Here is a 13151-nt window from a genome sequence, read left to right on the forward strand (position 1 = left end):
AAAGGAGGAAACAAAAGAGTCCGAGTGAGAAAAGAGCGTGAGTGAATTAACAGTGAAGTCAGCCGTTTGACGGTGAGATGAAGACACAGACGTTCAGCCCGGACTCTACTGTGATGAAGAGGTTTGTTGTAATTAGCAGATTTCTACCACTGATAATCCTGATGGCTTTGAATAAACGCAGTGTGTGATTAATGGGCGTCACAGAGATTAAAGCTGCTGCAGGAAGCTGGACGATAGCCATCAGGTCACAGGAGTCGGGTTGGGTCCCCCCCCTGTAGTACTTGAACTTTAACCTTCAGCCTGAAAGAGTGATGAAATGTGCCACTGTTTCAACACAAAGAGATTAGAACATGGGCCAGGAGGCAATTTAAAAACTGTTCAGATAGATACTCTGCTACTTATGAATGTTCAGCATTTCATAACATTGAATCTAAGGTGATTTAAGGTAGTTTATCTCACACTGATAAACAGACAAAAAGCCTGTAAGGTGAACGTGAAGATAAATATCTCTGAACCGATCTAAATGAGCTACAATTTACAAGACTTAGAATGGAGTGTGCTGCAGGAACCACACAGCGAGGACATTGGGTCACACACTGCATTACTGACCATCTGAACTTCTGCTGTCTCAGTCCTGCTCAACAGAGACTGGGGAGGTCTTTCATCCCCCAGGCCAGAGAGTGATTAAATGCATTCATCATCTTACTAGGCTGCATATCTTTATTTAATAATACATTTTTTATATATATATATATCTCTAGTTTTATATTATAAGTTTTATTCTTGCACTGTTTTCACATCTTCACTGTACCTTCATTTAGAGGCTATGTTAGTCTAATGCACCTCTTTGTATGGCTTCAGTTATTAGTCTTTAAATCTCTATTTATATTTGGTATCAGTACTCAGGCTCAGTTACTTGTGTTACCTCACTCTACTTCTCTCACCTCAAACTTTCAATCACGTATACCTACTCATCTTATATCTGTATTGTCAATATCCCCATTAGCACATACTTCTTTAAAGTGACCGCTTTTTAGTAGTTCTGGTGGCGAGACCTTCATCCCACTGCAGATTACATGTACTTATTCATGACTTTTTGTGATTGTTGTGCTCTTGTGTTTGACTGTTGTTTATGCTACTGGATGCCTAAATTTCCCTCGGGACCAATCAAGTATCTATCTAAATAGTGTTTGACCTCTTTAACTTGAATCTTCAATGGTGCGGCCTTTAGAAGTCACAGTATGATTTAAATCATTGTAGAGAAGGGGGTTTTATTTGATTGTTGTGTAAATAAACCTGTAGTCAGCATCAAGGCGAAACCTGCACCCTGAAAATAATAGTTTGTTAGAAATGAATAGGAGCATGGTATCACCAAGAATAGCACAAAAGAAAAGCTACTTCTTTGGATAACTGAAACAAGTAGAAGTTTGACTTTGTTTAGTTACTTTGTGCAGTAAAAAAAAAGGCTTGCATCCTGACCATCATCTCTAAATATGATTTTATCCTCCAAAAACAAACTGCATTTTTTCTGTGAAGAATTCCTCTCGTCGATCTTGCCTTACAAGGTAAAGTCAGGTTCAAAGTAAACCTCGGTGGGATTTCTTCCTGATTGTTCCACAACAGCGTAACTGAGGTCCACTGTTTCATATTTGTTTTCATACAATGTCTCATTAGACATCAACTTTGACTTCAGTTGTTGATCTTAACTTCTCGTCCAACACTAACACACGGAAGCTCTCAATTTCACTAGAGATTTTTATTTTTTTTACTCTTGGAGCATCCTTTGAAAAACTGGAAAATGGGAATAACCGTAAAGGAAAAAGATCTGCAAGGATTCATATAAAACAGTCTGCAAAAGGTAATTCAATGTCATGTGCTCCTAATGAATCAGTAGCTGTACCAAGTTATACATATCAATCTGCAGACTATTAAAAACTTTATGATCTCTCTGCTGTATATCTGAGGTACTTCACACATGTGGTTTTTGAATTTATGCTAAAAATTCCTCCAAGTGTCAACATGTGACCACTAAGGCCTTGATTTATCCATTTATTATTCAAATATGACAACTATCTATAATTTTGTGTTAATCTCCTGAGAACAGGTTCTGGTTTCAAAATAAATCCCTTCATCTGTTTTTCTAGCCTGGATATTCTGTTACAGGAAAGATGTGATCAGTAAATAATGTCTGGAATCCTAATGTACCATAAACATTCCTGTCTGATCTATTTGTAACATCCAGAGCTGCTGTTATACTCATCATAGAGGCACCTCAGGTCAGTGGATAGAAGCGGATATAGAAACAGCTATGACGACATCAGTCCTGTCCAGATCATCTCAAACACAGACTGGAGATGCTCCTGCAGAGTTTTAGCTGCTGAATTCTGTTACAACACTGCCCCCTGCTGGATTACACAGTGGCAACAACTTTAGCTGCACCACCTCTGAAGAAAATATGGTTGATAAGAGCAGATTTCTCTCATTGAGGACATGAATTGGTTTTTTTTGCTGACCTGAGCAGAAGTTTATTATCTGAAGTTTGATTGTTATTTTTTTTCCTTTATAATAATCTAACTTTAAATTTGTTCATCAGCTAATTTAGAATGTATGTCAATCAGCACCTTTAAACCTCACTAACATATTATGTCTTGCTTGTTTGATCCAAACTAAAAAAAAGTGTCAAATCTATATTTTTTCACCTCATAGTGATGATATTGCAGAAATGTCTAAATATTTCCAAGAGAAATGTCTATTTTACATAGAAATTCAAAAGGGATCTTTAAAATAATATTTAGACCTTAATGCAGGGACATAAATAAGGTTTAATGGCTTTTGGAGGCAAATAGTACACATTTTAAAGTGCCAGGGTTTTATGATCTCATCATTTTCTTAAATCATTGATACTGCCCTGTCTCTTCTTTGTGCATGTACATTCATCTGCATTATTTAATCCAGATGTCAAACTCTTGCCTCACTCTCCTGCACCCAAACAAACCCCCACCCAGCTCGTTCACAGAGCGACGTCACCGTCTGCTCGGCCATCGGCTTCAATTTACAGGCTGTGAACTAATGGAAATAACTGATTAAAGCCAGAGGAGGATTGATTAACTCGCTGCTCCCCTCGTTCTGCCCTAGAGAGAGAAACAGTTATGGGGTTATATTTAGAGTCTAATTATATGTCAGAGACTTCGGGAGTGAAGGGAAAATAATATTTGCTCATGTCTGAGGTACAGTGTGTTTGACAGCGCCCCCCCCCTCATGGGTTGTGGTCTTGTCAGTGTTTATTCTCTTAAATAAACAATCAGGCCTCAAGAAAATGTCAGAAACAATGGCAGAGACTTTGCTCAGTAAACTGGGAAAAATAACATGTTCTTTTAGATTTTCAGAGTCGGGGAGAGGGAGATGAGTTCTATTAGCTGCTCAGTGTTGAAACGTCTGAGTCCGTCACAGCATTTGGTGGAATCATCAGACGGAGGTAAACAGTGTGTACTCAGTGGAAAATGGATCTTTTCCAGGCTTTCTCATTAAAGACATTAACTCTGGTAGTGCTCTGCCTGCCTGTGAGAGTAAAACCCAGAGGAACCAGTGTTTTATTAATAAAATCCAAAATAAAAGTACATCAATCAGGCAGAGGTGGAAAGTATAAGTGTAGTTCCTCAAGTACTTTGCACCTTTGCTCCACAATATTCATTGAGCAGCTGTGGCTAATTTAGTATTTTACATGAAAAAGAATCTTATACAATACGATGCATTGTAAACCATTAAACTATTGGTTGTAGGCATTTTTTGCTTATGACTCCTCAAAAAAGTGTCTCATCATTACTAAGACTGAAGCTATACGGTGTGATTTGAATAAGAAAGTTCAATGGCCAGATATAAAACCACCACAAAAACCCATATGAAGTTTTTGATTCATTTATTTATTTTGTTTTTCTTTAAAGCACAATGATCAATATGGGGAGGGGTCAGCTCCAACTGGTGCAGGCTCTGTGCACAGGGAAAGACGACGGTTAGTTAAGAGCTTCAATGTATTTGCCTCCAATTAGTGAACATAATGAGGGAAAATATGACTCACCTGACAAGTTCAAGTGTTGACCAGGAAGAGGATGCTCTGCTGGAGGGTCCGGCTGGTGCCCCTAGTCAGGTCAGGTCTATCCCATCCAATGGCTCCTGACTTAAGTGGTGGTCCCTTCTTAAGAGATCCACATAATCCACCCCACAAAATGGTTATAGACGTCCACAGTCTTCATTAAAAAGCTCCCGAGACTGGGGGGGGTGGCAGGTTAGAAGCTCTGCTCTGACACCTTCATAGTAACAGCCACCACTGAGTTTGCACTGATTCCAGATTGAACATACCTGACACCTGTGCTGGGGAGGGGTCCTTCACTCCACCCTCTCCTGTGGCAACGCCCTCATGCACGGCTCACTGAACCAGACTCAAAACAAAAGAATGAAAACATGCAAAGCAAAATGCAGCTTCAATGGTGAAGGGACTAATCATTCCCACTGCACGTCTCGTAACGTCCTTGTCATGTTTCAGATGCCTATGAGTTGTTTTGTCGATTCTCTCTCCAAGCGTCACAGATGTTCTCATTCAAGTAACAATTTGAGGCTCATTTAGGTAAAAGTAAAAGAGAGAAATCCAATATAACTTAGCTTTTTCTTCTTTTCTGCTTCATGAATAATTTTGCAGCCCTGTGGTAATTCTGACAAATGCTGATGTCTTATGTCTATGAATGTAATTTTAAGGATTACGATTCTTGTAACATCATCAATCCAGTCATGAGAAATAGGATGAGAATAAATTGGATCAACCCACTTGGATAAGTGTCAATGTGCTGGAGATCTTTCTTGGGGCTGGAACCTGAAAAAGAGGTCGATAACCATTCGACCAGGATTTCCAAGAAGCATGGTTGGTTGCCTGGAAACAGAGGTTCTGCGTTCTGGTTCAGGGTTATAAGGCCGATCAGGAGTAGACGTGCAGCCACTGTTTTTCTGACAGGTTGTCTGAACAGGCACTGACAACCTGATTGACTTCACTAGAAAACGTCTGTAAAGAAATTGACGATATTGACGTTGCACCTCCAAAACGTTCTGGTCGTGGTAATGGATGCAAAAAAGAGCAAACCTTTAAAACACTATTCTTCTGACCTACTTGCTGTTGCTGAGAAAAAGTAAATTACTGATTTCTATTGTCTCGTATGAAAGATGCTTGATCCAGTATAGTCAGTAGATGGCAGTATAGTTCGAGGTGGGCGTTTGCTCAGTCCTCCAACAGACATCTCAACTTCCCTGAGGCCTGAAAATGTGGTAACTGCATCAAATGACCTGAAAACTGTTTAGGAATCAGATTAACATGAGTTACAGACTGAGGAGATATTTTTGATAACGTGTGAATCCAGGAATATTTTTAAACAGTGAGCTTTCACACAGCCTGAGTAATGGACACACACATTTCTCATTGTGCCGGTGAAACTACAAGTTACAAATGTTTTTTCCCCCTGTGTTTACGCCAGAGCTGAGTAGCCAATCAGCACGTAGACCACTAACCATCCAATTAGACAAACCCATTGTGGCTGTGAGGGTTTCTTTCCTTCATTAGTTCTAGTTTCTTTCCCAAAATCTCTTTTCTTTCATTTCAGTCTCACTCTCTGAATAACATTTCATGTTCTCCTGTGTCTGCGTGGGTTTACTCTGAGTCCCACAGTCCAAACACATGCAGATCGAAGATTAACTTAATTGGAGACTCTGAGTTGACTGTAGGTGTGCTTGTGAGTATGAATGGTTAGATGAGTGGGTGGATGGATGGAAAATGGATGGATGGATGGATGGAGGGATGGAGGGATGGAGGGAAGCAGGGATAGATAAATGGGGGCTCCATGTTGCCTATGATTTCTACTGTGCTTTTACCTAAATGGGAGTGAAGAGTGTCTTTTTTAGTATTTTGTTACTTCCACCAAATGAAAATGAATAAACATCTGTCTAATAAAACTTCTGTTTAATATTACAGATGTGCACAGGCAGGTGTGTTATGAGCAAGTGGCTCCACAGTCCTGTTTGAAGTATATTGAAACTCCTGACAAAAGTTATCTCCTCACATTTATCTCTCTTCAGTATTTAAGTGTACTTGTGGCCAAAAACATCAGTCGAGTGTTTTTTAAAAACTAAAATGATTTATTCTTGTTTCATGTTCACTGAGCAGAAACAGAGTGCATTATTAGCATGAAGACTGTTCGAATCTGTGGCCTGGAGTTGGTTGGATAAGTCCCAACATCTGGTAGAAGAATCAAGTGTCTCAGCCGTTTAAGAGCTGCAACTGAAGAACAGACACTGAACAAACATCAGTGCTCAGTGTGTGCCCCTCACACTTCACCAGTACGGTATGTGCCATCCAAGTAGCATTGTCTGTTTTTACTTCATACACAAATACAGCTGTGGCACATCACTGCCAATTCACTTGTCATTATCCAGAAAATCTCAATTAGGAATCTTATAAAAAGGTTGTGATTCATTTCCCACAAAGGAAAGTGACTTTGTTTTGTTCATAAGCACATGTCATGCAAACACAGCAGAGTTCTTCCATTCGGAGTACACCAGGAAGCCGGTGAAGGTGCTGTCTGTCTTGGTGCTGGAGTAAAACCCGTTGTACTCTGACAGAGCCATCTGGACCCACACCTGGTCACCAGGGACAAGGTGGAGCAGGGAGCCGCCAGACAGTGACCCCGGTTTGGGCCAGTTTCCATAATACTGAAAATAAGATGCCACCGTGTGTCCGTTCTTCATCAGGTCAAACTGCAGGCTGGCACGGTAAACTGTGGCGTGGACGCTGAAGTAATACACTCCAGGGACTTTGCAGGTGAAGCGTCCGGTCTCAGTGCTGTAGTCGCCCTGTTCATTCAGCAGGATCTTGTCAAAGCACAGAGCGTCGCCCACAGTGAGGGGTAGAGTGTGGCCCTCAGATAGTTTGGCACTGAAGGCTGATTTGGGGGCCACGGCGCACTCGCCTTGTTGGCCCCTCTCCCCCTTCTGCCCTAGGTCGCCATTGTCTCCGGTCAGGCCCCGTGCTCCTGTCTCACCTGGAGAAAAAGAGGAGCACAGACGTGAACACCCAGACACACACACACACACACACACACACACACACACACACACACACACACACACACACACACACACACACACACACACACACAGTTGTGTCTCAATGCCTTCAGAGGACATAACATTGACCTACATTGATTTCCTGAAAACTTACTCGAATCTTACCCATAATTACTACTTGCTTGATCCTAACCCTTACCCTAACCTTAACCTGAATCTAACCTTAGCCTAAAACTTAACTTAAACCTACACCTTTACCCAACCTTAGCCTACACCTAAGCCTTCACCTACGCCTACACCTAACCTAACCTAACCTAAACCTAAACCTAAACCTAAACCTACACCCAACCTTAGCCTAAACCTAAACCTAAACCTAAACCTTAACCCTAACCCTAACCTTAACCTTAACCTTAACCTTAACTTTAACTTACTCCTACACCTACACCTACACCTACACCTAAACCTTAACCATACCTTCATCTTTATCTATATCATGGGAATTTGCTTTTTGTTACTCATAATGTGACTGTTATCCACACACACCTGAGTCTCCCCTGTCCCCTTTCTCTCCCCTCTCGGCGGGAGCAGCATCTCTCCCGTCCCTCCCATCTCTTCCTGGCTGACCAGCACTGCCATGAACTCCAGGAGAGCCCGGGATACCAGGGTGACCCGTACACAGACTGGGTGGGATCTTGTTGTCCTCTAACTGGTTGGACCAGTGGACTTGTAGGACAAGGAGTGAGTGCAACAAGGATAACCACCCGAGTGAGGTCATTGCAGTGTCACAGCTGAGAGAGAAAAGATAAATATTTAAATATCTTACAACAGTGTATAACACTAGAGTTCGAACTGAACCACACACAACTGGATTACAGTGATCTGGTTAAACACCAGTCCTCCACAGATAGCACTATAAACATCATGTCAAACCAAAGGTAATCAGATTACAAACTGTGGGGGAGGCACATAGAAATTATGACACAGCAACATCTGTAAACAGTTTATGTTTTCTTGTTCCAGTGAAATGGAATCTACCAAATGAATTTAAAGACTTGTCTTTCAGGCAGAGCTGACAATTCTAAACCATGATGCACTGAGGGCAACAACTTCTTCACACTACTATTTAGAATAAGTTAAAACCTGCATGATGATGTTCAGTAGAAAAGACTGCACACTGACGTTTAGTCCCAAAACTGTCTGCAAGTACAGATTTATAAAATATAATATCTATTTTTTGAGTAATTCAACCAAAATTGACATGTCTAATTTGAACACATTTGATCTTGCACTTAATAAATTAAGAGAATCAGAATCAGAGTTTGTTGCCAGGTAGGAACCAGTTGGAATTTACTGTGATTACTTGTTTGTGCAAGTATAAAATAAAAAATAGGAAAACAGGAAACAAAGTTAAATATAAACATATTTTAAGAAGGGATTGTAGAATACTTATGACAAACTATGAATTAAAAAAACACTCTTTTATGTTTTTCATCAGTCTTCTCTTGTTTTGAGGGTAAAGTGTGGTCGCCACACTTTTACTTTTAGTTACTTTTGTACTTTCAGTTAGTTTTTAGTTACTTTTGTACTTTTAGTTACTTTTTAGTTACTTTTGTACTTTTAGTTACTTTGGTACTTTTAGTTACTTTTTAGTTACTTTTGTACTTTTAGTTACTTTTAAGTTACTTTTGTACTTTTTGTTACTTTTGTACTTTTAGTAACTTTTTAGTTACTTTTGTACTTTTAGTTACTTTTTAGTTACTTTTGTACTTTTAGTTACTTTTGTACTTTTAGTTACTTTTTAGTTACTTTTGTACTTTTAGTTACTTTTTAGTTACTTTTGTACTTTTAATTACTTTTGTAGTTTTAGTTACTTTTTAGTTAATTTTGTACTTTTAGTTACTTTTGTACTTTTAGTTACTTTTGTACTTTTAGTTACTTTTTAGTTACTTTTGTACTTTTAGTTACTTTTTAGTTACTTTTGTACTTTTAGTTACTTTTTAGTTACTTTTGTACTTTTCTACTTTTAGTTACTTTTGTACTTTTAGTTACTTTTTAGTTACTTTTGTACTTTTAGTTACTTTTGTACTTTTAGTTACTTTTGTACTTTTAGTTACTTTTTAGTTACTTTTGTACTTTTCGTTACTTTTTAGTTACTTTTGTACTTTTAGTTACTTTTGTACTTTTAGTTACTTTTTAGTTACTTTTGTACTTTTAGTTACTTTTGTACTTTTACAAAATATTGAAAATACTGAAAATATTCATATGGTTTTAAGGAATGGGCGTGGCAAAATAACTGACTAGCGCCCCCTAAAGGGCAGCCCCGGCACCACGATTGGCCGACATGTACAAAAATCGATGGGGACATGTGTCTTTTCATAACAAACAAATAAGTCTCTTGGATAGATATGCTAGACCAAACAGGAAGCCCGCCATTTTGGCTTTAGTGGCCATTTTGGCCATATTCCACGTTTTTACTTTGAAGTACTTGTCTCAGGGATTTCATCAGATCAACTTCAAATTGAGATGAGTGTCATCTAAACAAGATGGAGATAAAAACTAACTCAAAGATCGATTTTTCTTCACACGGTGTGACCGTGGCGTGGCGTCAAAGTTTGATTACACGCCATCAAAACACGAGGTTCTGTATCTCAGACATATTTGGTCCAATCGAGTCCAAACTAGACATGTAAGACAAGAGTCCCGGCCTGATGACATCTACACAGAAATCATGACTTAAAATCACAGCGCCACCTGCTGGCAACAGGAAGTGACATGTTTTATACTTTGATGAACTGCTCCTGGCTGCTTTACAATAAACAGCTCAAAAGAGCTCAGTCAAGTCGTTGGATCATGGTCAGAATTGTGACATTTCCTCAAACCGTGTAAACATTGAGGTGCGGCGAAGGTTCATCCTTCGCCAAAGGAGACGATGTTGTCATAACTCCAGTGTGCATTGTCCTATCACCGCCAAACTGATGTCTCATGATCAGAGACCAATCCTGAACAGCTCTATGTGTCAATATTTCCTCAGTGTCATAGCGCCACCTACTGATTCGCCATGAAACAGGAAGTAATTTGTGAATCCACTCTGCATTATCCAACCGGCTCCGAACTACTGATCTATGATCACAATCCTGACCTGAACAGTTCCATATATTAATATTAGTTCAGGGTCATAGCGCCACCTACTGATCAGTGTGATAATTAAGTTGTTGTAACATTGTCCAATTGACACAAAATTGCTCACGCTACATCAGAGCCCCTACTTGAACAGATATATTAGTCTGTAGGTAATAATAGTGATGGCGCCACCTAATGGCAACAGGAAGTAAGCTTTGTTTTACAAATATCATTCGATTTACATAAAATGTTCACAGTGTGATGTGCTATTTGATAGCGTGGACCATAATGAGCAATTAGCAGGCAAACATCGACATCGCGTGACGGACGCAGGATGTGAAGCATTTATCCTTCCCGCAGTGTGCACAACACATGCAACGTGGAGACGTGCGCTTGTTCATTGATCGCTCTCTCCACTGACCGCAACAGGCTTGAAAATGCCTGTGCTCGGGCCCGTTAGTGCTACAACGTAGCCCTAGTTTTTATTAACTCTGTAGCAGGTTTTGGTTTCAATCAGTGATGCAGCTTCTGCAAATAAACGTCTCTGAGTCACGACACTAAGAACAGCACGCTCTGTGTGAGTGAAGGCATGTGGAAGGAAGTGATGGAACGAAGGAGGGAAAATATGACCAGAGATAAAAGAAGAAAAGGTGTCAAATCATCCATGATCCCAAACGCATTTATTTTTATGCGTCCAATTTAACGGATGAAAATGAAAATTGTTTATCAAAATATACTTCAGTTGGTAACATACAAATTAAATAAGTTTGTTCAAGTAAAGTTACACAGACCTAATTGATCATTTTACAAACTATTACTATCCATGTAAATACCCTTGTACATTTCTAACATGTCATATGTGATGGTTTTGAGAATGAAGTGCAGATTTAGCTACATATAGTTGATCTGCAGATGAGGAAGGTGAAACTCATAGATCAAGACCACGATTACTCATATTGGTCAAATAAATTATTACCAGATGCTTCTCAAAACAAAGTATGATGAGATGCTGAATACCAGACAGTCGTTTCATGGTCAGACTTAACAGTTTAAAAAGTTCCTCCTCAAACTCTCCTCCCTCACTGTCTCCCTGTGTTTTCTGACTGTGTGAACATGAATAAAGAAGCTCTAATCCTCAGTTGACCCGACATGGACAGTTATCAAATTACGTGGCTGCTACCGACCCAGTATAACGTCAAAGTATTTGCAGCACGCTCGTCTTTTCCTGTGGGAGTTTTAGTCAGGAAACACCAGCTTGCCTCTGTTGAGCTGTGTGTGTCAGAGCTTAGAGGACATAGAGGCACTGGGTTCCAGCTCTATGATATTGTAATGAAAGCTGTCTGTTTGCAGGTCTCCTTATTGCAATCGAGAGTTTACACTGTACATCTACAACAGCTACAGACACAGAGAGAGAGTAACCTCACAGTGGAGAAGAGGGGGTAAAACGGATATAAAAAGAGGGAACCAGCGAGAGAAAAGGAGAAGGAAGAGAGCGAGAGACTTGCATATCAGGATTCCTGGCAGACGGGGGGAGCAGACAAAAGGAGAAATACTGGAGAGTCTGAGCAGCTGCCTGTCTCCGTCACCCTCCGATGATGAGAAACACACACTGAAGAATCCTCCTCTGAAGTTCACTGACATGTGAACATCAGTGTTTACTGAACAACTCCACTCTCACTTTACACTGTCAGAGCAGATCATTGGCTTTGCTTTTTTGCATGTGAAGGTCTGTTAATGTCAACACATTGAAGTCTTTTAAACACTTTCTTTACCGTTCTGTATTTTTGGGGGATATCCTGTTGTTTTTAGTTTAATAAACAGTTTGAAGAAGTATACATTAAGCTTAATCCAAATCACTGGACTGTAGCCTATTGGTTGAAAGTCTGGTTGGATTATCTGTTTGAACTTTTACGGACAGTTTCAAGATCAGATTTCTGTAGGATGTCAGCGAACAAACCCAAACAGCCACATGGAAAAAGTTTGGCATTAAGCCTTCAGACCAGCTGGAGTTCTGAGATATTATCCACATTTACTGTAACTCATTATCAGGCTGTTAAAGGCAGAGCTGCTCATTTATTTGAACCTGGTGTTGCTTAATAATACTCTTTCACAAATCATACTCTAACTAAGTACAATTTATACTTATTTTCCAATTCTACTATAAATCTGCTATATTTCAGATCAATGTTTGTACTTTTTACCTCCCCTACATTTATCTGACAGTTATATTGCACATTAAAAATTATCAGGAGGAATTTTCTAGTTATTTTGTTATCAACAGTAATATTAACAAAATACGCAATGGTGCTCTGTGCTGTAAAAGAAACACTTTTCTCAAGACTAACACTGTAACTCAGGTCTGTCATGCTCAGACTTCAGATGTGTCCCTTGACATTCACATACAGTAGACAGCTTGGATTCATTATTCAAGAAATAAAACCTAACTTACTGGCTGAAGTGATGAAGACTTTAAGTTGCTGCTGATGTTCGTGAGTGTCGAGGAGACTCCAGCTGAAACTGATCCTCTGCACAAGAGTCTGGCTGAGGAAAAACTGAGCGGAAACGGTAATGTAATGAAAGCCAATTAGAGACTGGAGGAGGAACTAGGGTGGAGGAGAGAGAGCAAGGAGGATGCAGAGTGAAATATGTGATGGTAATCTACCACAAATTCACAGGAAATATAACCAAATCAAAAAATGTGGCACAATTGGAAAGAAGGGAAGGGTTCGGTTTGGAAGGATGGGAGAAGTTTAGGGGAGGGTGATACATGTTTGAGAGATGATACAACAGTGTTTGAGGAAACTCTCTGAGACAGAGCCAGAGAGTTCAGAGGGCTGTGGTCAGAAAAGGACAAACGCCAGGACAATGCCCTGCAGCTGAAAAATGAGCTATAACCGTCTCTATTACTCAGAAACACCAATGCTGTAAAG

The 13151-nt window shown here is 39.7% G+C and overlaps 1 protein-coding gene and 1 long non-coding RNA gene across 2 annotated transcripts; both read right to left on the bottom strand.

The window, feature by feature from the left end:
* Positions 1-3899: 3899 nt before the first annotated feature.
* On the bottom strand, positions 3900-4330 carry LOC118106493. Its single transcript, XR_004695213.2, has 2 exons — positions 4076-4330; positions 3900-3987 (listed from the first exon to the last, which is right to left on the bottom strand). It is a non-coding gene; the product is annotated as an uncharacterized LOC118106493 (long non-coding RNA).
* A 1823-nt stretch (positions 4331-6153) lies between these two features.
* c1qtnf5 (C1q and TNF related 5) lies at positions 6154-12920 on the bottom strand. Its single transcript, XM_035155513.2, has 3 exons — positions 12671-12920; positions 7645-7889; positions 6154-7076 (listed from the first exon to the last, which is right to left on the bottom strand). The coding sequence occupies exons 2-3, from the start codon at positions 7874-7876 to the stop codon at positions 6556-6558; spliced, it is 753 nt and encodes a 250-aa protein (XP_035011404.1). The 5' UTR covers positions 7877-7889; positions 12671-12920; the 3' UTR covers positions 6154-6555.
* Between the last annotated feature and the right edge of the window lie 231 nt (positions 12921-13151).

This window comes from Hippoglossus stenolepis, chromosome 4 (genome assembly GCF_022539355.2).
Source record: "Hippoglossus stenolepis isolate QCI-W04-F060 chromosome 4, HSTE1.2, whole genome shotgun sequence".
Taxonomy (NCBI): Eukaryota; Metazoa; Chordata; class Actinopteri; order Pleuronectiformes; family Pleuronectidae; genus Hippoglossus; species Hippoglossus stenolepis.

Excerpts from the sequence above, each read along its gene's own strand:
- c1qtnf5 (XM_035155513.2), bottom strand. The coding sequence starts at position 7,876 with ATGACCTCACTCGGGTGGTTATCCTTGTTGCACTCACTCCTTGTCCTA. Across the intron at positions 7,077-7,644 it reads AGGGGACAGGGGAGACTCAG|GTGAGACAGGAGCACGGGGC; the intron begins GTGTGTGTGGAT and ends CTTTTTCTCCAG.